This window comes from Caretta caretta, chromosome 15, assembly GCF_965140235.1.
Source record: "Caretta caretta isolate rCarCar2 chromosome 15, rCarCar1.hap1, whole genome shotgun sequence".
NCBI lineage: Eukaryota > Metazoa > Chordata > Testudines > Cheloniidae > Caretta > Caretta caretta.
This window is the reverse complement of record NC_134220.1, coordinates 16,010,126-16,033,977: the sequence shown is the minus strand read 5'-3', so window position 1 is coordinate 16,033,977 and position 23,852 is coordinate 16,010,126. Positions and strand designations below refer to the sequence as shown.

General features: G+C 45.2%; 2 protein-coding genes and 2 non-coding genes across 5 annotated transcripts; 1 reads left to right on the top strand and 3 right to left on the bottom strand.

Annotated features, from left to right (window-relative positions):
* Positions 1-291: 291 nt before the first annotated feature.
* LOC125623257 (U5 spliceosomal RNA) lies at positions 292-407 on the bottom strand. Its single transcript, XR_007352941.1, has one exon. It is a non-coding gene; the product is annotated as a U5 spliceosomal RNA (small nuclear RNA).
* A 6,380-nt stretch (positions 408-6,787) lies between these two features.
* On the bottom strand, positions 6,788-6,903 carry LOC125623258 (U5 spliceosomal RNA). The gene has a single exon (XR_007352942.1). It is a non-coding gene; the product is annotated as a U5 spliceosomal RNA (small nuclear RNA).
* Positions 6,904-10,704: 3,801 nt separating this feature from the next.
* On the top strand, positions 10,705-14,948 carry C15H22orf39 (chromosome 15 C22orf39 homolog). Of its 2 annotated transcripts, XM_048821054.2 has the most exons (4): positions 10,705-10,854; positions 11,667-11,834; positions 13,944-14,065; positions 14,911-14,948. In XM_048821054.2, the coding sequence occupies exons 1-4, from the start codon at positions 10,831-10,833 to the stop codon at positions 14,927-14,929; spliced, it is 333 nt and encodes a 110-aa protein (XP_048677011.1). In that variant the 5' UTR covers positions 10,705-10,830; the 3' UTR covers positions 14,930-14,948. The 2 variants fall into 2 exon arrangements, with proteins under 2 accessions (XP_048677011.1, XP_048677012.1); XM_048821055.2 differs by lacking the exon at positions 14,911-14,948 and having other exon boundaries at positions 13,944-14,794.
* A 455-nt stretch (positions 14,949-15,403) lies between these two features.
* On the bottom strand, positions 15,404-21,622 carry MRPL40 (mitochondrial ribosomal protein L40). Its single transcript, XM_048821052.2, has 4 exons — positions 21,465-21,622; positions 20,176-20,259; positions 18,007-18,162; positions 15,404-15,858 (listed from the first exon to the last, which is right to left on the bottom strand). Exons 1-4 carry the CDS (start codon positions 21,536-21,538, stop codon positions 15,549-15,551), a joined length of 624 nt encoding a protein of 207 aa, XP_048677009.1. The 5' UTR covers positions 21,539-21,622; the 3' UTR covers positions 15,404-15,548.
* Positions 21,623-23,852: the final 2,230 nt, after the last annotated feature.

The following is a 23,852-nucleotide window of genomic DNA, read 5'->3' as shown; positions in this document are numbered from 1 at the left end:
TAATTTGGAAATGAAACCATGCCCAAAGAAAATGACAAATAAAAATAATCTGCAAGTTATGATTTACATTATACAATTATTGTCCACTAAGCAACCCTGTCCAACCTGAGAACAAGGTGGATCACAAAACACACCCACCCTTAAAAAGTTACTCAACAGAACCCATCATACACAAAAAGGAAAAATAGCACGTCCCTCCCAGCACCATAAGTTACAACTGAACAGTTTTACAAAACAAACACAAATTTTCTCGCACACACAACTTGTTCTGTTTTTTTCACACCATTAGATAGCTTCACCGAAGTGAAGCCTCAAAAAATTAGATAGAAACTCATAAATGTTCCTCTCCACGGAAATCTTTAGTAAAAGGCGAAAGATTTATACGATCTGAAGAGAAACCAGAGTATACTCAACGCTTTGCAGAAGGGCTCCCAGGGCAACAGCAACACTTCACTACCTCACGGTGACTCTCCTGACGGGTGGCTAAACCCCCCGTTTTTGCAGCCTGTTGCACGGGCCCGATTAAAGCGCGCGTTTGCTCCTCGGAACCACGGTCCCTGCGAGCAACCCCAGCCCATGGATCAGGGACGCGGCTCAGGGTGCGCAATGCATCACGGGGATGAAAATTAGCATTCCCGGGTAGATCGGGGAGGGCGGGGGAGCCCCGGCCTCCGAGCTGCGGCTGCGGCCCCTGGAACGCGGCTCTGGGCGGGGCGCTGGCGCGCGGGCTCCCCGCAGCCCACGAGTTACCCAGAGCCACGCGCGAGACGCCCCCGGGCCGGGAGCCTGCGGGGGCAGGTGCGGTGCAGTCGGGCTCGGGGCGCTGGTCGCTCCCGTTTGCCCGCGAGAAAGGGCCGGTGCAAGGGCCGCTGAGCCGCCCCGGCCGAGCTGGTGGGGCCGGAGCGGCCACTGCCCGGAGTCTGCAGGGGCTCCCGCCCCGGGGCAGCAGAGATCGGCCGGCTCCGTCCCAGCCTCCGCCGCCCCCTCTGCAGGCCGCGCAAGGAACAAGGGGGCTGTTACTCCTCTCGCATCTGCAGCCCACTGAAATGTTCACACGTGTTGGATCCTCGGGATACAGAGAACTGCACAGCACTGTGCTCCGAGAGACTCGGGGAAATGGTCTCTTGGGGCTGATGCTGGAGCCCTTACTCAGGTTAGTCAGTGAGCACTTAGTCTCGAATAGGGCTCCTCACGTAAGTGCTCACCAAAGTAATGGCTGCCCAGTGTGACCCCAGGGTTCTCAGACTCAGGACTGCAGTTATTGGGGCAGCAGATTATTAATTACTGTTATTTAATATTTTTAATATGGCAGCACCCAGAGGCTCCGATCAGGATCAGGGCCCCACTGCTCTGGGACTAGACAAAAAGGTAGAAAAGTTCCCTGCCCTGAAGAGCTTACAGTGAAAGAAGACAAGTGTTATACAAAGTGTGGAGAAAAGAGAGACAAAATGTTTTCAAAATCCCTATCAAATCCTCTCCTGGCTAAAAACTCAGTTATTGGTCACACACCTGTGTATAAGAAGATTCACTTGAGTTGCATGGTTGGAAAGCCCAAGTGGTTACACATCTGAGGTTAAACAGTAATTTGGTAATTTTATTGAAATCCAGAAAGAATCAAAATCTGTCCCTAATTGAGAGAGAGAGAGATGGGGAGTAATCTTCATTCTTGTGAGTTTTTCAGTAGCTATTACATTGATTTTATAATAGAATGGGCCAAATTCTCTCCTGGCATAAGAAAGGCAAAGCTCTGCTGGTGTAAATGGAATTACATGCATTTACACCAACAAAGAGTCTGGCCCCATGAGGCAAATGGTACCCCTGAGTATCGCTTTACAGATTCCATCATGCTCATCTCACTGCTAAGAAAGTTGTTCACATCTTGAGTATCTGTCACTGATTGTAGTGAGGGGTTCCCTTTCACAATGGCAAAAGCATTTGTTTTTTTCCAGACTTCAAAAACATCTGAAGAGATCTAGCTTTCCCTTTTCTGAAAAATTCCTGATTTTTCAAGAGATGCCAATCATAGAAAATGTTAGCTCCAAGGGGGAAAGCTTAGAAAGGTAGCAGTGGGTGAACACAACAGGTTATCATGGAACCTTAACCATAGCAGTTGCAGTAGGAAGCAGCATGACAGCTGCAATCCATCCAGTACTGCGGAGGGCATTCTGCGCCCAAAACACGGGCTAGGAGGGAACATGGGGGCCGCAGCTGACTTGTGGGCTGTGTAGCCCCCTCTGGGAAGGAAGGCGACCCCAGCCAGCCTGGAGTGCCAGAGGCCATAACAATGGGTGCTGCATAAAAATACAGGAGCAGCCAAACTTCAATCTAACTAGGGCTCCACTGAAAACGTGCCACTGCACCTGCATGAAACAGAACTTATTCCTGGGGGAATTCTGTGCCAATAAATTAACAATTCTGCACCAAAGAGATAAAAATTCTGCACACAATATTTTAAAATTCTTCATATTTTAATTGTCAAAATTTGGACATTTATTTAAAAATACCTGTCAGCAAGTATGTCTGTAACAATACAGACAACCAAAAAGACTCAGAAAATATTTTTTGACAAATAGATTCCTTACTAGGCATATTAATACAGAACTCTGAGTAATAATTCCTTTAAACTCAATACAGAACCGTATTTCCCACACTCCTCAGAAGCAGTGCAAAGGCTTGGAGGAGTCAGGGGTAATAGAGGAGCTAAGGGAGAGGGAAGTAAATTGTTAGGAAGGAGACTGGGTGTGAACTTGGAGGATTGTTGGGTATGGGTGGAAAAAGTATGGAACAGGTTTTTTGGGGGGGTGGGGAGGGATTATTAGAGTGATTCCCCCATGCAGACCCTGGCTGACCCCTAGTCTTTCCCATTGAGTCAGGCACATCTGCCCCTCTCCCCATATGTTCCTGTACCCCATGTGTCCTTGAACCCCCTGTCCACAAGTATCCCTCCACCCCCACTCAGACACCCACTACCCCTGGCCCCATGTGTCTGTGCCCGCACCCAGCCACCTACGTAGCTCTGCACCCCTCCCCCATCACCGTGCGGCCCTGCACCTCCCTCCCCCCTGTGGCCCTGTGCCTCAACTCCTATTCAACCCCACCCCAGTCTGTCCTCCCCCACTAGCCCTTTTTGAGCCCCTGTCTGACACACACACACACCCGAGCACCCCACGCTGCCTGTCTCCTGAGCTGGCCTAACAGGCGATGTGAAGAAGCCAGGCTTTCTCTTCCTTAGCTGGCCCAGAGCTGCTGCTTTCTTTGATCGCCACAGCGCCCTCTCGTGGGCAAAAGGCAGAACTGCAGCAACATTTTGGCAGAAGCTTTTTTCTGTGCAAAAAAATTTAAAATATGCATGGTTCATTAATTATGCACACGCGCAGAATTCCCCCAGGAGTAAAAGATAAATGGAGTAACTCTGGGCCTTCACAAAGTTGCTACACTAGGCAAGTAGATGAGCTGCTGTGGCTATCACTTTGGCAGAAATGGAAGGCTCTGCAATATCAGTGCTTCGGTTTGAATCCACCCACCAAGCTGTTTGCCCAGAATTTCTCAGTCATGAATTCTAGAACTAATGTCAGATATTATCTATAATGTACAATCTCATTCAAAAATAAATAGTTGTTGAGCAAGGCCTTTCAGCATCATCAGAGTTATGCTACGTAACTTCCTAAAAACTCAGCTGTTAACAAGGGAAACCTTCAAGCACAAACTTAGTTCCTTTCATTTTCTGCACAGACAGTAAACCTCGTTAACTTATGATAAAACTCCTGAAATCATTCTATTTTTTTACATCAAAAAGCAGCCTCATCAAAATAAGGCTTCATTTGTGTGTATGTTTACCTGCTTTAACCTGGCAAATAAGTTTCTTATTTCTTTTCCTAGTGAATAAATATTTAGTTAGTTTATTATAGGATTGCCTATGAGCGTTGTCTTCGGTCTGAGTTGCAATTTACCCGGGCGAGTGACCGGGAATGACCTGAATACTGTTGTGGTTTTTAGTGTAAGGCACCATCTATCACAAAGGCGAGCTCACCTGGCTGGCAAGATAGACCAGCGTGCCCAAGGGGACTGTCTGTGACCCCAAGTTAAGGCTGTTTTAGTGTCTGAAGAGTTCACACTTGATACTTGACTGGTGAAATCTAAGTATAGAATATATAACCACCAGGAACCCCGCTGTCTGCCAGCCCCAGGTGCCCGGGGCTCCTGCTCTCTGGGGCTGGGGCTGTCCTAGAAAGATAAGTTTCTAGCTTGCTCGGTTGCAGAGGAAATGTTTAAAATGGGACCTGAGAGCCCCTTAAAGGCTCAGAAACTGAAAGGGAAAGAAAGAGAACCCACATGACATTAAAAAAAAAAATTCTCATTATTTTTAAGCCAATCCCATGATTTCCGGGAGTTTTACTCATGATTTCCAGTGGTGAGGGTTGGCAACACTGATAAGGATTATTATTTAGAATTTACATTACATTAGGTTTGAAAAAAACCTCATCGGGACTGGCACCCCTGGGAGCAGCATGACGCCTAGTACCTTCACTGGATTTTACAAACCAAGATACTGGGAGCATATGCTGGGTGGGGAGAAGTCTGTGTAACTCAGGCAGTCATTGATCTACCTGAGACTTTCAATATTACAAAACACAAAATTAAAGAAAAAAGTCTCCCCCACAGACCCACAAGTCTGGAAAACATTAATTCCTCATATTGTCAAAAGCAATCACAGCAGAAAGTAAAACCCCAGCTTTTTAAACAATTCTCCAGTAAAACAAAGAAACTCACATATATAGACTCACAGAACACTACAAGAAACTTTAACTATATTTCATCATAAACAAACCAATGCATTTCAACTACTGTAAAGATCTACTTCAAAGAAGCCATACAACAACACAGTGAAACTCTTTCTATTTTTCTAACCAAAATATTCTCCCCAAAAGAGATACGCCATTCTTGGAAGTACTGCAATATCAGGTTGATGCACAGGGTGGACAGGGAAAGCTGCTCTTCTACCTCTCATATCAAATTTCATATACCGTTCTCAAATAAAGGACATAGCAGATATAACTTAGATAATGTTTTTACTTCACGGTCCAAGAGATACAGACAAGGTTTTCATCTCAGGGCCAAAAGACCAAAAACATCAAGACGATCACAGCATTTGATAGACCGAGGGTCTACTAACACTTGATCTGAGCTCCAAGGAGCTGAGAAGCTGACTGCAGAGCATTGCAGGGGATGTCACAAATGCGGGTGACTTGGCAATAAACTGGCTGATGAAATTCAATTTTGAGAAATGCAAAGTCATGCACACTGGAAAAAAATAATCCCACCTACACATACAAAATGATGTGTTCTAAATTAGCTGTTAACCACTCAAGAAAGAGACTTTGGAGTCACCATGGATAATGCTCTGAAAACGTCAGCTCAATGCATAGCAGCAGTCAAAGAGACTAACAGAATGTTAGTAACTATCAGTAAAGGGATAGGAAAATAAGAGAAACGATCATAATGCCACTATATAATCCTTGGTGCACCCATACCTTGAATACCGTGTCCAGTTCTGGTGGCCCCATATGAAAAACAATATAGTAGCAGAGCAGGGGGACAATAATGACGAAGAGCATGGAATGGCTTCCGTATGAGGAAAGACTAAAAACATTAGTCCTGTTCAGTTTAAGAGAAGAGGCAACTACAGAGGGATCTGATAGAGGTCTATAAAATGATGAAAGGTGTAGAAAAAGTGGATAGAGACATAATATTTTCCCTTTCCCACAATACAAAGAAACAAAACAGAGGGAGAGGGGCCTTCACTCGATTAAATTGACCTGTGGAACTCACTGCCATGGTATGTCCCGATGGCCAAAAGTATAGCTGGGTTCAGAAAAGAACTAGATAAGAAAATTGAGGATAGGCTATTAGCCAAGATGGTCAGGGATGCAACACCATGCTTGAGGCAACCCTGAACCTCTGACTACAGAGACTGGGAGGGGGAAGACAGGGAACACTGCAACTGCCCTGTTCTCTACACTCCCTCTGAAGCTCTGGTATTGACCACTCTCAGAGATAGGATACTGAGAGAGATCAAAAAGAAAAGGAGGACTTGTGGCACCTTAGAGACTAACCAATTTATTTGAGCGTAAGCTTTCGTGAGCTACAGCTCATTTCATCAGATGCAGCTCACGAAAGCTTATGCTCAAATAAATTGGCTAGTCTCTAAGGTGCCACAAGTACTCCTTTTCTTTTTGTGAATACAGACTAATACGGCTGTTACGCTGAAACCCGAGATAGATCAACCATTGGTGTGACCCAGTATGGCAGTTCTGATGTTCCTATGGGAAAACCTGGGGTCAAAGAATTAATTGTGACTTCTGCATAACATCATTTAAGCCAACATGAGTACCCTCTTTTTGCACCATTAAATAACAAAACATGCAGCTAGAGCTAAATTCTGTGCATAGGGCATGGGGATTAATTAATATTCTAAATCCTTAATTTGGAAATGAAACCATGCACAAAGAAAATGACAATTTAAAATAATCTGCAAGTTATGGTTTACATTATACAATTATTGTCCAGACAAGACAGTAATACTAAGCAACCCTGTCCAACCTGGAGAGCAAGATGGGTCACAAAACACACCCACCCTTAAAAAGTTACTCAACAGAACCCATCATACACAAAAAGGAAAAATAGCACGTCCCTCCCAGCACCATAAGTTACAACTGAACAATTTTACAAAACAAACACAAATTTTCTCGCACACACAACTTGTTCTGTTTTTTTCACACCATTAGATAGCTTCACCGAAGTGAAGCCTCAAAAAATTAGATAGAAACTCATAAATGTTCCTCTCCACGGAAATCTTTAGTAAAAGGCGAAAGATTTATACGATCTGAAGAGAAACCAGAGTATACTCAACGCTTTGCAGAAGGGCTCCCAGGGCAACAGCAACACTTCACTACCTCACGGTGACTCTCCTGACGGGTGGCTAAACCCCCCGTTTTTACAGCCTGTTGCACGGGCCCGATTAAAGCGCGCGTTTGCTCCTCGGAACCACGGTCCCTGCGAGCAACCCCAGCCCATGGATCAGGGACGCGGCTCAGGGTGCGCAATGCATCACGGGGATGAAAATTAGCATTCCCGGGTAGATCGGGGAGGGCGGGGGAGCCCCGGCCTCCGAGCTGCGGCTGCGGCCCCTGGAACGCGGCTCTGGGCGGGGCGCTGGCGCGCGGGCTCCCCGCAGCCCACGAGTTACCCGGAGCCACGCGCGAGACGCCCCCGGGCCGGGAGCCTGCGGGGGGCAGGTGCGGTGCAGTCGGGCTCGGGGCGCTGGTCGCTCCCGTTTGCCCGCGAGAAAGGGCCGGTGCAAGGGCCGCTGAGCCGCCCCGGCCGAGCTGGTGGGGCCGGAGCGGCCACTGCCCGGAGTCTGCAGGGGCTCCCGCCCCACTGCTCTGGGACTAGACAAAAAGGTAGAAAAGTTCCCTGCCCTGAAGAGCTTACAGTGAAAGAAGATAAGTGGTATACAAAGTGTGGGGAAAAGGGAAACAAAAATCTCTTCAAAATCCCCATAAAATCCTCTCCACTCAAGACTCTTAATACCTGAGCATGAGGTTCATTGATCTCCAGCTAACTGAGGCACTAGATCAGCTTTGTGCTCTATCTCTCTCTTATGTGGTATGTAACAGAAGAGATAAAGACATACATTTTATGTTCAAAGGTCAAGGACCCATGGTGCTGCAGATTTGGGGTGTGTGTGTGGCAACCCCCACTCTTCCTTGATGACAAGAGACTGAAATTTCAAATGGGAGGAATTAAATTGGAATTCAAATTGTTGGAATTAAATTCATGTGCATCAGATTGCACCAGAGTTGCTACCTACCTCACTACTTAGCTCTATCTTGGTCTGGGTAATTAACATACTGCTAGAATTTTTTTTTTTGTAAGTGCGTTTTTCCAGGCCAGGGAAAATTTAAGGGGGGTGAGAAGACCACAGCCCCATTCCCTCAATTAAAAAAGAGCAGCACAACCAAAATACAGGATTTCAAACAGTAGCACTAAAGACCATATAGTTAATCCTGCAGGCCATTCCCTTTGAAGTTCCCCAGAGTAAAGGCAAGACATGTCTTTAGAGGCATGTCCTCTCCTACAGCTGAGGTCATATATTTTCATACCAGGCTTTCATAATGGGTAACACACTGGAGGAGAAGGGGAATTATAAAATAACTTTCATATTCAATTTATTTAAAAGCAGCAGATTAGATCCTGATGGAGCAGGGACTGTATAGACAAAAGTAGCAGCCTTTATACATGCAGCACTTGCTCACACACAGCCTAGGAATTTAGCATCTGTGTTACTGAGAGGGAAAAGTCTAAGGGGAGAATTGTTCATGATTTTATTATTCCAGTCAGACAGAAAACACCTCTGTGCACCTCATTCCTTTTCAGTGTGATCTCAGAGCTCAGACACAGGAACTGCTGGGGAACTTGAAGAGCATACTCTGTGCTCATGACATGCAACTGAGCACAAAAGGATCCTTGCTTCAGAATTCTCTTATCCAGTACTATCTCAACAAGGAACTTTCAGATTGGACTGGTTTATCTATACAGGGTATGCATCCTTAGACAGGTATCCCCATGTTAGGAACATCAGCTGAGTATATACTGGGTGTGCTTGTGGCTGCAATAAGCTCTTCTCTGGGCTCCTTAATAACACAAGAACTGTAGTGGGATATCCACTCACCTTTAGCCTCCAGATTATGATAGATTCATTATGAAACAGATGGTTCTGATAAAACTAAAGAATGAGCTGAAGTTTGATTACATCTCTTTCTGCTCACCTGCACAGTCCCGAGTGTCTGCAGAGACAGCTATTCGGCTTTGTGGGAGTGCATGTCAGCAAAGGAATCAGGCCTTTGTGTACTTGGTTCTGATACTTGAGATTGCCATGGCCTAAAGAATCCAACAGAATTTGCACTTGTTCTTGAGTCTCTTCTGACTTGGAATTGGCAAAAAACTCAGCTATTGGTTGCACACCTGTGTATAAGAAGATTCACTTGAGTTGTGTGGTTGGAAAGCCCAAGTGGTTACACATCTGAGGTTAAACAGTAATTTGGTAATTTTATTGAAATCCAAAAAGAATCAAAAACTGTCCCTAATTGAGACAGAGGTGGGGAGTAATCTTCATTCTTGTGAGTTAATCAGTAGCTATTACACTGATTTTAAAATAGAATGGGCCAAATTCTCTCCTGGCATAGAAGGGCAAAGCTCTGCTGGTGTAAATGGAACTACATGCATTTACACCAACAAAGAGTCTGGCCCCATGAGGCAGATGGTGCATACTGAGTATCGCTTCACAGATTCCCTCACGCTCCTCTCACTGCTAAGAAAGTTGTTCACATCTTGAGTATCTGTCACTGATTGTAGTGAAAAGGAGTACTTGTGGCACCTTAGAGACTAACCAATTTATTTGAGCATGAGCTTTCGTGAGCTACAGCTCACTTCATCAGATGCATACCGTGGAAACTGCAGCAGACTTTATATACACACAGAGAATATGAAACAATACCTCCTCCCACCCCACTGTCCTGCTGGTAATAGCTTATCTAAAGTGATCAACAGGTGGGCCATTTCCAGCACAAATCCAGGTTTTCTCACCTTCCACCCCCCCACACAAAAACCTGGATTTGTGCTGGAAATGGCCCACCTGTTGATCACTTTAGATAAGCTATTACCAGCAGGACAGTGGGGTGGGAGGAGGTATTGTTTCATATTCTCTGTGTGTATATAAAGTCTGCTGCAGTTTCCACGGTATGCATCTGATGAAGTGAGCTGTAGCTCACGAAAGCTCATGCTCAAATAAATTGGTTAGTCTCTAAGGTGCCACAAGTACTCCTTTTCTTTTTGCGAATACAGACTAACACGGCTGTTCCTCTGAAACCTGATTGTAGTGAGGGGTTCCCTTTCACAATGGCAAAAGCATTTGTTTTTTTCCAGACTTCAAAAACATCTGAAGAGATCTAGCTTTCCCTTTTCTGAAAAATTCCCGATTTTTCAAGCGATGCCCATCACAGACAATGTTAGCTCCAAGGGGGAAAGCTTAGAAAGGGAGCAGTGGGCGAACGCAACAGGTTATCGGGAACCTTAACCATAGCAGTCGGAGTAGGAAGCAGCATGACAGCTGCAATCCATCCAGTACTGCGGAGGGCATTCTGCGCCCAAAACACGGGCCGGGAGGGAACAGGGGGGCCCAGCTGCCTTGTGGGCTGTGCAGCCCCCCCTGGGAAGGAAGGCGTCCCCATTTAGGGCCCGCTCTCGCGCAGAGCCTGCTCACGGGGGACTCTCCATTCCCGCAGGCAGAGTTCTCCCAGCGCTAGCAGCCTGACACCCCTCCCCCATCTCGGCGGCTCCCGCGCGACAGGGAGGACAGCGCACTGCGTCGCCCGCCGCGGGCACTGTGTCGGCGACGCGGGCGCGCGCTGCTGAGAGCGGCACGTGGCATCTGGCCCTGGCGCAGCGCGCGCCCACGCACTTCGCACCCTTCTGCCTCGTCCCGGGTTGCCCAATTTCCCGCTTGCTGCGCGCCGGAGGCAGGCGAATGCTGAGTGGCTCAGCGCTGCGTCGCTCAGACCAGTTCTTGTCTCGTCATTGGCTTTCCCCAGCCAGGGGCGGAGCACAGGTAGCCGTGGCAACACCTGGCTCACCTTCGGCCTTCCGGCCCCTCCGGCTCACGCGGCCGGAAAACGTAGCGATTGGCTGGGATGGAGCAGTCCGTCATACACCCTTGTCCGATTGGTTCGATGAGCTCAGCGTGGGGCTGGGCTCACGGCGCCGGGCAGCAGCATGGCTGACGGCGGCGTGTGGAGGGTGAGTGAGTGAGCGGGCGCGCGCGGGCTCGGCTGGGAGTGAGGCGGGCAGCCTGGGGCCCGTCGAGGCCATGACAGGCCGGGCCATCCCCGTCCGTCTCCTAGCGGCCCAGCTGTGCGCGGTGGCCTGCGGCCGGGCTCTCCGGGCGCCTGACCCCCCTCCCTGCGGGCTGCCAAACCGCCCGCCCCAAGCTGCGAGGGGAGGACCATTGCCCCCGTGTGCTGAGGGTGTAATTGACACTCCCGGGATAAGGGGTGGGCCCAGGCTCCCACCGTGAGCCGGTGGCCAAGGCTGAGAGCAGGGCCCAGCACTCCGGCTACTGGCTCAGTTGCTCTGAGCAGTCGGAAAACGCCCTGTTGTGTGTTTCAGGATGAAACTGATCAGGTAGAAGAATATTAGTAGCCAAACTCTAGTCCTTAAAAATTGAGTCTTACCCTGAGCTGTTTATCTCTGGATTACTTGTTCATAATGCAATAGTTCCTGTGGCCCGCCCCCACGAGACAGAGCCTCTTTGTCCCAGCCTCTGTACAGCAAAGTAACATCGACAGTTGCACACTTGGTTCCTGACAGAGGAGTAAAGGAATAACAATAGCACAGTACTTAATCTCAAAACACAATACACTGAGACAGCATGTGGGGAAAATACCCCCATCAAGACAGCTGAAATGAATGGGACAGGTTTGATTTCCCACCGTGACAACATAGACTGGGCATTTTTAAACTCGGAAACATCTTGTTCCTTACTGCTGAGTCCAAATATGATTCTTCTCCTGCAAGTGTCTTCTTAACGTATTTTTTTGCTATTTTACCAGCCTCCACGAACATGTGAGGATTATTGGTCTGAATGGAAACACTGTAAGGGCGTCCGTAATTTATTCCATAACTATTATACATATGGGGAAGCGCCCTCCTGTGAACAGTGGAAAATAGACTATGGCAATTGCAGAAAGTGGGAAAAAAGCAAAAGTCCAGATGCTAAGGTATGATGCCAAACTGAAGATAGTATTAAGAATGGTTTAAAAAATAAATTGTGCATCATTCATGCACCATGGTCATCAGCATTAACCTTCCCCCACAAAAAATCTACTCAGCCACCCATACCACAATAAAAAAAAACAAGTAGATTTTTCTAATGTATCAATATAAAGTACTTCCACAATTGAGTGGGCAAGCCTGTCACAAGGCTGGTGTAATGTATATTGAACAATAGTTATGTCAGTGATGAGAACAGGCCTTTTCTATGTCTGTGAGGCACTATGTAGATGTTGTTGGATAATTTTCCAATACGTTTAACTCTTGGGTGTGTTTTGTTTCTGGCAGAGGGGACTAACAACTGCAACATTATAAGATTTTACAAATCCTTTAAAAATAACTAAATGTTGAGCCTAAATTGCCTGCCACTGTCCTTTTCAATCCACAACCTTTTCTTCAAAACTGTAGAGGGAAAAATGTCTTGCTTTTTTCACCACGCTAATCCATACAAAATGTTGTCACTAAAATCATCTTCCTCTCCTGTTGTTTTGACTGTATCATCCCTTCTTCAGCTCTCCCCACTAGCTCCCCATTATCTTATTTCACGTTCAAGCTTTGTCATTGCTTTTAAGAGCCAACATCCGTCATTCAGCACAGTATATGGCTCTGACTTTGCCACCTTTCATGTTCTCCGCCTTCTCCCTTCCACTCCATGAACAATGTCAGCCTTAATTTTCCCATTTCCTTCTCCAATGCCTGCCTTTTTATGCTTCTGTCACCTATGCCCACAACCTCACGCCAGTTCTCTATATTCCTTGCCTCATTCAAATCTCTCCTAGAAACCTCAATTGTGCTGTCTTGCCAATAAAAGGAGAATTTGAAAAAACACAACCCAACTTAATAGAATACCATTGAGGCAGAAATAAATATCATAGTGGTGTTAGTGCTACTATTATTAAAGCTTTGTTTATCAGGATCATTAAGCCTAAATTTTCAAAGTAACACTTGTGTTCCCAACTTGAGACAATAGAGAGGCCTGATTTTAAGAGGGTGGATGTCCAGCACTGTCTGAAAACAAGGCCCTTTGAAAGCATCTCAACACTGAACGCCCCAAAATTGAGGCATTCAAAACCAATAGCTACTTTTGAAAATGTAGGCCTTATGGTTTAGGTTTTTGCCCTAAAAAGTAATGATCTTTTGAAAAGATAATTATTTGTACAGGAATATACACATCCACTCCCAGTCTTTATTCAAGCCTAATTTAATGGTGTTCAGTTTGCAAATTAATTCCAATTCAGCAGTCTCTCATTGGAGTCTTTCTATTCTGGGGACACCATCATAGGGCCTAATCACATCAGCCACACTATCAGAGGCTCGTTCACCTGCACATCTACCAATGTGATATATGCCATCACATGCCAGCAATGCCCCTCTGCCATGTACATTGGTCAAACTGGACAGTCTCTATGTAAAAAAATAAATGTATACAAATCAGACGTCAAGAATTATAACATTCAAAAACCAGTCGGAGAACACTTCAATCTCTCTGGTCACTCGATTAGACCTAAAAGTCGCAATTCTTCAACAAAAAACTTCAAAAATGGACTCCAACGAGAGACTGCTGAATTGGAATTAATTTGCAACCTGGACACCATTAAATTAGGCTTGAATAAAGACTGGGAGTGGATGTGTCATTACACAAAGTAAAACTAATTTCCCCATGTTTATTTTCCCTCTACTGTTCCTCACATGTTCTTGTCAACTGCTGGAAATGGCCCACCTTGATTATCACTACAAAAGGGTTCTGCGGCCCCCCCCCCCAGGTAATAGCTCACCTTACCTGATCACTCTCCTTACAGTGTATATGGTAACACCCATTGTTTCACGTTCTCTGTGTATATAAAATCTCCCCACTGTATTTTCCACTGCATGCATCCGATGAAGTGAGCTGTAGCTCACAAAAACTTTTGTTCAAATAAATTTGTTAGTCTCTAAGGTGCCAAAAGTACTCCCTTTTCTTTTTGAGTTGTTGTGTGAGTAGTTAATGTCTATAATGTGCTTTGAAAATGCAGCACACTGTGTTTGAGTGTTGAGTATCGTATTGTCATGCATTGCAGGAATCCCTATGCAAGAGTGAAAGAGCCCGGATTCTGGAAAAACAAAAGTATGATCCAGTGTGGAAGCTCAGGAAAAGCCCACCAAGGGACTGGTACCTTCCTCTTGGTCAAGATAAACCAAAGTAATAAGACTACCTACCATATTTGGCCCTCATATACCAGATGTGAGAGCCATGCTATTTTTTTGCCATGTGATTCTGAAATAAGACTGTAGCCTCTAAAGGAGAGAGACTTCTCAGCTTATACTTCTGCTCACAGCAGCCACGCACCTCATTAATGCCTATTTTGGGGTACATTTAGTGGTGTTTAAGAAACATCTTATTGAGATGTAAATATTTTAAAAGGATAGTTCGGGTGCTCAGTTTGATTCTTGTCTGCTACAGTCCTCTGCCTTTTTCATTCCCTTTACCATCCATCCAGACAAGGACAATGCCTGCTGCTTTGAAACAGCACACATTCATGTAGCCTGGCTGCTCTTGCTAGTAGAGCCGCCCCCCTTCCTTCACATGGGCTAAGTCTGCTGCCATTTTGGTATGCCCAAGACCAGGCTGGCCAGGTGAGGAATTAAAAAACTAAGATATCCCTCTCCATTGGCAACAGAGATTAGAGTAATCAGGACAGCCCAAGCAGCTAGTATTTGGAAAAAAAACAAAACCTAACCAGTTTGTACAGATGCACTATTGTCATCCTTAATAGTGTGCCAGGGGGCAGCAGACAGAAAATAAAGTTGACCTATGCCAGCTGTTTGCCCCTGCAAAATTATTCTCAAGCAGTTTTTGTTCTTAAAATATGTTTGTGAAAGCATTAAAAGTTATCACAAAAATAAAGACTTCAGTGACTTTCAAAGATAAGTCTTATGGCTTTAAGCAAATTAGTTAAAATGGAATGTCTTATCACATTAGCCATGCAGTATAAATAGCTGTATTTACTTTGTTGTGAATCTGTTTTCCCCTTGATTTGTACACAGGCACCTCAGCAAAACCTGAATTGGAGCTAAAGGAGAAATTGGCAGTTATTATCTTTCCACTACAGCAGACTGACATACGATCGCTTTAACAATTTTTCTTCATGGCATAATTATACCCTCAGGAACTATGGTTTGTCCAGAGTGAGGAATTGTTACTCAGGAATAAATGAAAGGGGAAAAATATTCCATAAGTGAAAAATGTCCCTACATGGGACCATGCTTCAGTTTGTGGCATAAAAATACAGTAGAGTAGTACCCTGTTTATCTGGTCTAATTGGGACCAGGGCCAGATCAGATAATCAAAACTCTGAATAAATCACGGAATGGGAAAATGCTATGCCACAGCACCATCTAATGGCTACAGGAGAGATTGCCCGCTTCTGGCCCTGGAGTCACGGTAAATGCAGAGAACTGGCTAAGGGAGGGTTGGATAAACGGGGTTCTAAAGTATTTTGGTTTTATTGTCAAGATGGCCAGTTATAAAAAGAAAGGGAACAAGGACAGGTGGTGTTTTTATTTTCTTTTGACAGCCACCTGCATAGGGATGTTTGAAAAAGCGAAAGAAATAGTCTAGTCGCATCCCATTGTGTCCTCCTCTCATGCCCTTTAATGCAGCTGCGTGGCACAATCTTCTGATCTCACTGAGTGTACACTTTGGTAACGTCGATGCACTTCCCTTCAGGAGCCTCATAGCCAGGAACCTGTGGTGTGTAAGTAGGCCCCTCCTTCTCAAAGGGAAACAGGTCATCGTCTCGTCTTATTGCTGCTTGGTAAAGTTCTTCTGATTCGAGACGCAATTCCTCTAGTGCCTCCTGCTGAGCTGCCATAAGAGACTTCAGTGTTTCCATCTCTGCCTCATGCTCTTTCTGCTTGTACAGGGCCCACTTCTTCAAGAGCAGGGCTCGCCTTTCACTCTCCTCAAAGGACAGCGGGGAGATATCTCGCACTCTGGCAAACGTGAAAGAACATTTTAACACAGAAGCTGCTGACATCCCAAAGAGCAAGCATCTAACAAAAACTACAGTGAGATACAAAGAGGCAAGTTGGCCCAAACACACAATACTCTGGATTGCCTTTATGTAGGGTCTTTCATGGGAGGACACTACTGCACTATCTAACAGCAAATTCCACTTGCCCATTCATCTGTTTGTTTCTAAACAAACAAGTAAAAGATCATTCATGTTCTCTCTATTGCCACCACAGGGAGAGTGGGGGAGAAGATTTTGTACCCAAGCTGATGCGTTTTGTGGCAATTTTGCAAGATTCCTTTACAAACATTCCTCAATACACCTGAGGTAATTATCTTTTTTAAAGGTAAGAGAACAGGAGCTTAAAGACTTGCCCAAGGTAATTAGAGAGACCAGGTGGGTGAGGTAATACAAGCTTTTGAGCCACATAGAGCTTTTCTTCAGATCTGGGAAAGGAACTCCCAGGGCACAGAAAAATGCAAGGTGAAACAGATTGTTTAGCATAAGTAGTTAGCGCATAATGTATGGGAGCTTAAATTTATTACTCTGCTAGACACTACAAATAATGGATTTATGGCTCATTACAATAATCTGTAACCCACTAACCCAGTGGTTCTCAACCTATTTATCACTGTAGGCCAATGCAGGTTGAGAACCACAGTGCCCCTCCCCCCCCAAAGTCCCCTATGCCCAGCGCCCCGAGACCCCTCCACAGAGCGGGGCCAGAAGTGGGCAGGTGGCACCCACATGCCACAACGCGGGGCTGAGCAGCCTAAAACTTGCTGCAGCATCCCCACAAATTCCTAGTTCAAAGTGCCCCCTCACTGCCCAGAGTGCCTTCTCACCCCACAAACCTGCCCAGAGACCCACTCTCCTTCACCCTGCCCCCCTGTGGCACTCACCAGCCCCCTGCTAGCAGGAGTGCTCCAGCAGGCTGCCAGATGGTGTCTCCCCCTCAGCCAGCTCTGCCCCCTTTCAGACCAGAGTGGCAAATTTTGAATTTTTTTTAGCACGCACTGGGCCTGCAGGCTGCCTGCTACACTAACCCCATATTTTTGTTCTCTGACTGCAGAGGTGTTAATCGGCCACTCTATCTTGAATGGTCCCTTACAAGAGGGGTTCTCACCCTTTTTCTTTCTGAGGCCCACCCAACATGCTATAAAAACTCCATGGCCCACCTGTGGCACAATAAGGAGCTTTCTGCATAAAGAAGCCAGGGCCTTTGTTAGGGGTAACAAGCAGGGCAATGGGCTATTAAACACTTTGCATTTTGCTGTGACACGGGGAATTCCTTTCCCAGACCTGAAGAACAGTTCTGGGCATCTCAAGCTGTAGCTCACGAAAGCTCATGCTCAAATAAATTGGTTAGTGCCACAAGTACTTCTTTTCTTTTTTCAAAAGCTTGTGTCTCACCACCAGAAGTTGGACCAATAAAAGATATTTCCTCACGTACCTCGTCTCTCATATCTTGGGACCGACACAGCCACAACTAGTACATTGCCAAAAGTCAGTGGCAGAGTAGGTAGGGAGTAGAACCTAGGACTTATAATTCTAAAATTCTTGTTCCAACCAGTAAACAACACTCCCCTTACCAGGTGCCAGAACAGGGATACGAATGAATCTAAAATGGGAACAAAAGTCACACCAAACAAATTACATTGATATGTTTTCGCATGTGCGAAGCAGAACATTCCAAAATCAGAGAGAAGGATCTGCTGCCCCTCCTCTCATGATAGATTGTTGAGCCCTCCAGAAACTCCTGCAAAGTCCATCTCAGCACTTGGAATTGGAGATAAAGTCTTAGACTGATCCCATCTGATTTATCAAAAGATTTTTTAAAAAACTCTGTATCCCACACCCAGAATTACAATTTTTCATTACAAACACAAAACACTGTTTCAAAAGCAATTTGTAGGAGAAACAACTCAAGAAAAAAAATTCTGGAGTTGCAGAAGTCACAAATTTCTTGATCCTTTAACTATTTATCTCAAAACTGACTCCCTTGTATCTAGCACAAGGCAGCTTATGGGCAACAGGGTAGTATTAGTAGGTAGAGGGTATTTCACTGTTATTTGCGCTTCTTCAGTTCATAATCAACCCCAAAGTAAAAGCTAGCAGTTCTCCATACCTTGAAGCATCCAAAAACTTGAATGGTGTTACAAAATCCTCAATGGGAATCATTTCCAGGGCAGCTTTTTCCAGCTTTTTTATCTTTTTCTTCATACGGTCCTTTTGTGCTTGTTCTCTCCTTGGATCTGCCTTCTTTTTCTTCCGCGGTTCTGCTCTAGCGGAGGAAATTAATTTAAAAATTTTGTATCTGTGTATACCCATGTAATAATACTTTTTGTTTCTATAGTAAACCCATCCTAGCATAAAACGGTGTGTCTAATAGGGAATATTTATCTATACATACTGGGAATTTGAGAAGCATTCTTGCAGCAAATCAATATAAACTGTAATATAGTACATTTTCTTATATCAATCTGTACACAGAAGAATACTTAGCACTTTACAAACATTAACTAATGAGTCCTTACAGCACTTCTGTTATACTTAGAAAATGAAAACCAGCAGGATCTTATTTAGGGGATAAGGCAATATGCTGTGTTTACTGTGAATACAGAAAGAATTAATCAGTTACAGCTATAACATGCTATTCACTCACACAAGTTCTGCAAGGTGGTTGTTATAGTTACCAACCTTAAAGTTGCTCGTGCCAAGTCACTAGCCAAGTGGCCAGGACATGTGGAGCCGAGTCTTGTCAGAAGCGCATCCGATGCTCCTGAAGGGTGATTGCAGAACCAGACTCAAAGTTCCCAGTTTTTAGAGTCTATCTTTATAGGGATTCATCCTCATTCAAATCTATAGGGTTTGCTTTGTCATGCTCTATTTTTATGTTTGAAGTGATAATCAATCACTGTTCTCACGTTTGAAATTACAGTCAATCACACAGATGGCACAGCAATGATGGCTTGTTGTTATCTTGGCCTTTGGCCCCCCTATCCTTGGGGCAGTTGCGGGGTGGATTCTGGCTTGCCCTCAGGGTAATCCAGTTATCTTACCCAATGCATTCTCATTCTTTGGCCTATTGGTTTTTCCTCTAGATGTAGTGTTATTTATTAGGCTGGCACTTCAATCTTTTATTACTCATTCAAACATACATCCGCAATCATACTTTATTTTACTTAACATACCTCCTACATTTTATTACCTATGCATTCTTTAACATAACTATTCTCACATCATTGGGGCATGACAGACTCCAATTAATCTATCCATGCCACCTGTTATACACTAAAAAAAAAAACAAGCAAAATAGGAATGTAAAAGTAAACAAACAACAAATTTTGTTCCTAAGTTCAAAAAAACATTTGTAACATGTTATCTTATTACTTTTAGAACAGACTCTTTGTCTCTGGATGTTTTTCTACAATTAACACAGATCTTGCAAACTAACAGGCCTGCTTCAATTAGCACAAACTAAGCAGGCTGAGACACATATTTCTTTCTAATAATACAAGCCAAATCCGGGGTCTGTACTGGATCATACTTTCCCCAAAGCATCAATATATTAATTATTACTTTTAATTCAACACTCTGAAGTATTATGCCCATTTTACAGATAGGGAAACCAAGGCAAGTGGATCAGTGACTTGCATAATGCTACAGAATAAGTCAATGGCAGTCAGGTTTAAAACTCTGGTGTTCCTGGTTGGCATTCAGTCCACCAAGCCAGGCTGCTTCCTTATACTACATACACAATACAGTACAGGCAGACAGGTTTTATATTTGGATGTTGGCTTGAAACAGAAGTCGTACAGTATTTTAGTTACTAACTATGGAGTCATTTTAACCAAGCTGTATTAAGAAAAGGGTGGCATGCAAACTGATACTATACATCTATAAATGTAGAAAAAGTACATTCAAGTATTTTTAGTGCAGCTAGTGCTACACTTCAACTACTGTTCAAAAGGAAAAACTAGGAAGTTGTTTAAACCAGAATATCTCCAAACATTTACACCCTTACGTTACATGCCTTCATAACTGAGGAATTATGAGTAAATACAACTAACCATTAACACTAAAATTTTATTCAGAACACCAGCTACATATATGGGAATTAAACACTACGCTAGAGTCTAATAGTTCTACCTGATTTTATATCTATGCCTCATAATGTAGAAATATATATGTGCGCCTATTCATTTGAATAATTTAAATTTTTCCTAACTTCCTGTAAAGAGGATTTGAACATCTGAAAACTATTCTATGAAATACAATATAAATTGTATTTTACCTCATGGGGAGGGACGCCTGAAATGCCAGCATAGAAGTCTGCCAGTGGTTTCCCCGAAAATGAATGGTCCAGGACAGCTGAGAACTAAAGAAAAAAGGAATACAAAGCATGAGAAGAATCAAATTCAATTATGTTAATATATAGCTTTTGTAGACTGCCTTTTATTAATGATTTCATTTGCATAAATACATTATAATGAATAACAGATTTATTTGGGGCATAAGCTTTCGTGGGTAAAAGAAGTGGGTTTTTTATCCACAAAAGCTTATGCCCAAATAGATCTGTTAGTCTTTAAGGTGCCACGGGACTCCTCGTTGTTTTTGTGGATACAGACTAACACAGCTACCCCCTGATATTATAATGAATAATCTTCAGTCCATCCTCAACTGTTTGAGCGAGTAGTGGTGCCTGGCACTAATTCAACTGTAACAAATATGAACCTTTTCAGCCCAATAACAGTCCAAATTTTGCACTGTTTGAAAGTTTGAATCCGCAAGGGGGAAAAATCACTTTAAAAAAAACTCCACAAATTAATTATGTCTCAAATTCAAATGACCATGTATTTGAAAAGTAAAAATAACTGATTCTGTGGACTAGGGAGCATTTGCAGCTTCACTTTTAGGAACAGGGTGATACAGTTTCTCAGGGTCTATGAAGTCTGCTACAGAAGAAATACAATCTGTCAAAGTCTGAGCCACCAACTTGTCCATGCCCTTTTGCTAGAGCCCGGACTAAGCCTGCTGGTACCACAACGCTTGCATGTAATACTCCATCTCAATCCAACTTTTTTGCAAAACTCCATCCCGATGCCAAGGAACATGTATCACATGCTGGGACCTGCTGCTTCCAGGAGGGCAGCACCCACAATTGGCAGTGAGGGTAGCCAGGCAGATCAAGATGGCGCAACACGTGAAAGACCAGGAAATTTCAACAAGGGCCACGCTGGTGGAAGGCACCTATGGCAAAGGACCCCAGAACAGGGCAGGGCACGGGCTGCTGGATCAGAGCATGCCACGCAGGGGCCAAGTGGCTACTACGCCTTTGCATTCCCCATGGGCGTGGCCACTCCGCCCAAGGGGGGAACCGCGTGCGGGGAGCGGCCGGCACCACGTATCACGGGGATGGGGGGGGGGGCGCACGCGCCCGACGTTCCTCGCGCGAGGACAGCGCGTGCAGCGGAAGGGCCCTGCCACGGGCCCGGCAGGAGGTGGGGTCCCAGGGGCCACACGCGCCGGCTGGGGGCGGGGGACCGACCGGCGAGCCCCAGGCCAGGCTATCCCTGGCCCTACCTGAGCAGGGAGCTCCCCGCTCCGCCCCGGACTCCGGGGAGCAGGCGCACCGCCCCGCGGGCTGCCGCTAGCATGGCTTTTGCGGGACGCCTCAGCAGCAGCAGCAGCGCCTCCTCTCAGGTCCCCGCCGGTGTGGTGCGCCCGCAATTGCGGCCGGCTGCAAACCTGCTCCCCGCCGCCCCTGGTTCCGCCTCGCGAGGAATCCGGCCCCGCGCGCGGAGCGGCGTGGGACGCCAGGGACGCTCGCGCCGGACTCGCTCAGTGCCGGAGGCGGGCGAGAGGCTTTAGGCAGGGGAAAGAGGCGCTTTGCATTGACCGCAGGGCTGCCACTCACATGGGAGTGACGGGGGCGCTCCAGGAGAAACGACGCGCGAGTCTCATGCGGAACCCCTGGCTCCTGCCAGCCGAGAATCCTCTCAACTCCTCCGGTGACTGGTCCCTGACCCGCCTGCAGCCCTTCATCCCAAACACGTGAACCCTAGAGCCTGGCCAGCCCTTGCAGCCTGGGAGTCCAGAAAGCCTCTTCAACCCAGTCCCGCTGGAGTAATCACCAAATACTTGGCTCCCTATGTGGTGTTTAGATGCTGCTTGTAATTATTAGAACTGGGAGCGCTGGTTGTTGGGAGTCTGAAAGGATAGGAAATGGGGAAGGGGGGAGTTGAGGAGGCTGAGTGAGAGCTACCGAGGGTGTAGCAGCAGCTTGGAAAAGAGGTTTCAACTTTAAAAATAAAGTTCTGTTGAAGTTTGTTAGTACCTTGCCTGGTTGCTAGAACAGTTTGGCGATGAGGATGGCTCTCCTGCCTCTGAACCCACTTGCACCCTTTCTGCAAAGCCCACATGAGCCTCCAATTGCTTTTATTGCCTGGATCCATATGTTTGAGATTTATCTGCTTGCAATCGGTGCTACAGAGATTTCTGAAGTAAGAAAGCATGCTCTGCTAATCCACTGCCTTGGAACAGAAGGGCCGCATATATTTTACACTTTTCCCCTTGCAGATGATAAATATGAGACTGCACTCACTACATTAAAGAACTTTTTTGTGCCAAAAGTGAATGTAATAGCTAATTGCTACAGACTTTGCCAGCGTGAGCAGAAAACGGGAGACTATAATGCAGTATATTGCTTCCCTGAGGAGTCTGATTATAACTTGTGACTTTGGGAATATGGCAGATGAGATGATTAGAGACCAGCTCATTGAGAAAACAACCGTGCTTCATGTAAGAGAATGCTTACTTCTAGAACCACAACTTACACTAGAAAAAGCAATAACCATTGCTACTCAGATTGAGTCAGCTACAGCTGAAGCCAAATAATGAGCATGGATACAGGAGGAACAGTCCAGGCTCTGACTCTTTTGCAGAAAAGTTCACTATCGCTGCAGACAAATGATTACAAGAGGAAAACTAATGAAAAGCCACCGAATCAGCAAATTCAAAATACAGTAAAAGCATGCTTTCACTGTGGATCCCCACAACACCTTGCAAGCTACACAGGATGTCCGGCCAAAGTAGCTCAGTGCAATCATTGCAAAAAGATTGGGCATTTTGCTAAAGTAAAATGTCGTAGCAGCCAATTCAATCAACAGGTGCATGCAGTTACAATACCAGATGTTACTGTGCTGAGCGTGGACAAAATCACTACTGCACTTATTCCAGAACAAATGAAGTGCACTATCAACGTTTCCGCCATAGTCTCAGGCAAATCACACTCTATTCAGTTAATGTTGCACACTAGCTCAGCAGTATCTATACTATCTGATTCCATCTATTTGCATTACTTTAAAGATGTGCCTCTTACTGAACCCAAACTTCACTTTGTGTGCTATTTGAAAAACCATATTCCAGTACACGGCTGCCTGCCAGCAATAGTTACTTTTGGCGATTGCTGTGTAACTGCAGAGTTCTACATTGTCCACAAAGGCACTCCTTTCCTTGGCAGAGATTTATTGGCTGCTTTAAATCTCAGGGTAGATAATGGATGAATTGATCTTCCACATCAAAGCACTCTTGCAGTAAACACGCACCAGTTTCAGCTGGGACCCAACACCAGGTTGAGGAGAAACTCGGTTGTGCTTATGGGTTTCTGCATAAAGTTAAAATGTGGAATAATGTGATGTCTGTACGACAGAAGTTACGGCGCTTACCATTTTCAGTCAGGGAAGCTGTTTCAGAGGAACTTAGAAAACTTGTTCAAGAGGACATTATTGAAGAGATTAAGTCCTCAGAATGGGTTTCACTTATAGTAGTGACGAAGAAGAAGGATGGAGGCATTCACCTTTGAGTGGACTTAAGGGACCCAAATAAAGCTATTGTGATTGACAGCCATCCTCTTCCTCACATAGAAGAAGTATTTGCAGAACTCCGTGGAGCAAAAATGTTTTCTACTCT

What these genes read in the sequence shown, in the direction of transcription:
- C15H22orf39 (XM_048821054.2), top strand. Translation starts at nt 10,831, where the DNA reads ATGGCTGACGGCGGCGTGTGGAGG. An exon ending in CTGACGGCGGCGTGTGGAGG is followed by an intron (nt 10,855 to 11,666) that starts GTGAGTGAGTGA and finishes CTATTTTACCAG; the next exon opens with CCTCCACGAACATGTGAGGA. An exon ending in GCAAAAGTCCAGATGCTAAG is followed by an intron (nt 11,835 to 13,943) that starts GTATGATGCCAA and finishes CATGCATTGCAG; the next exon opens with GAATCCCTATGCAAGAGTGA.
- MRPL40 (XM_048821052.2), bottom strand. Translation starts at nt 21,538, where the DNA reads ATGCTAGCGGCAGCCCGCGGGGCGGTGCGCCTGCTCCCCGGAGTCCGG. An exon ending in CAGGCGTCCCTCCCCATGAG is followed by an intron (nt 18,163 to 20,175) that starts GTAAAATACAAT and finishes TTCCTCCGCTAG; the next exon opens with AGCAGAACCGCGGAAGAAAA. An exon ending in AAGTTTTTGGATGCTTCAAG is followed by an intron (nt 15,859 to 18,006) that starts GTATGGAGAACT and finishes CACGTTTGCCAG; the next exon opens with AGTGCGAGATATCTCCCCGC.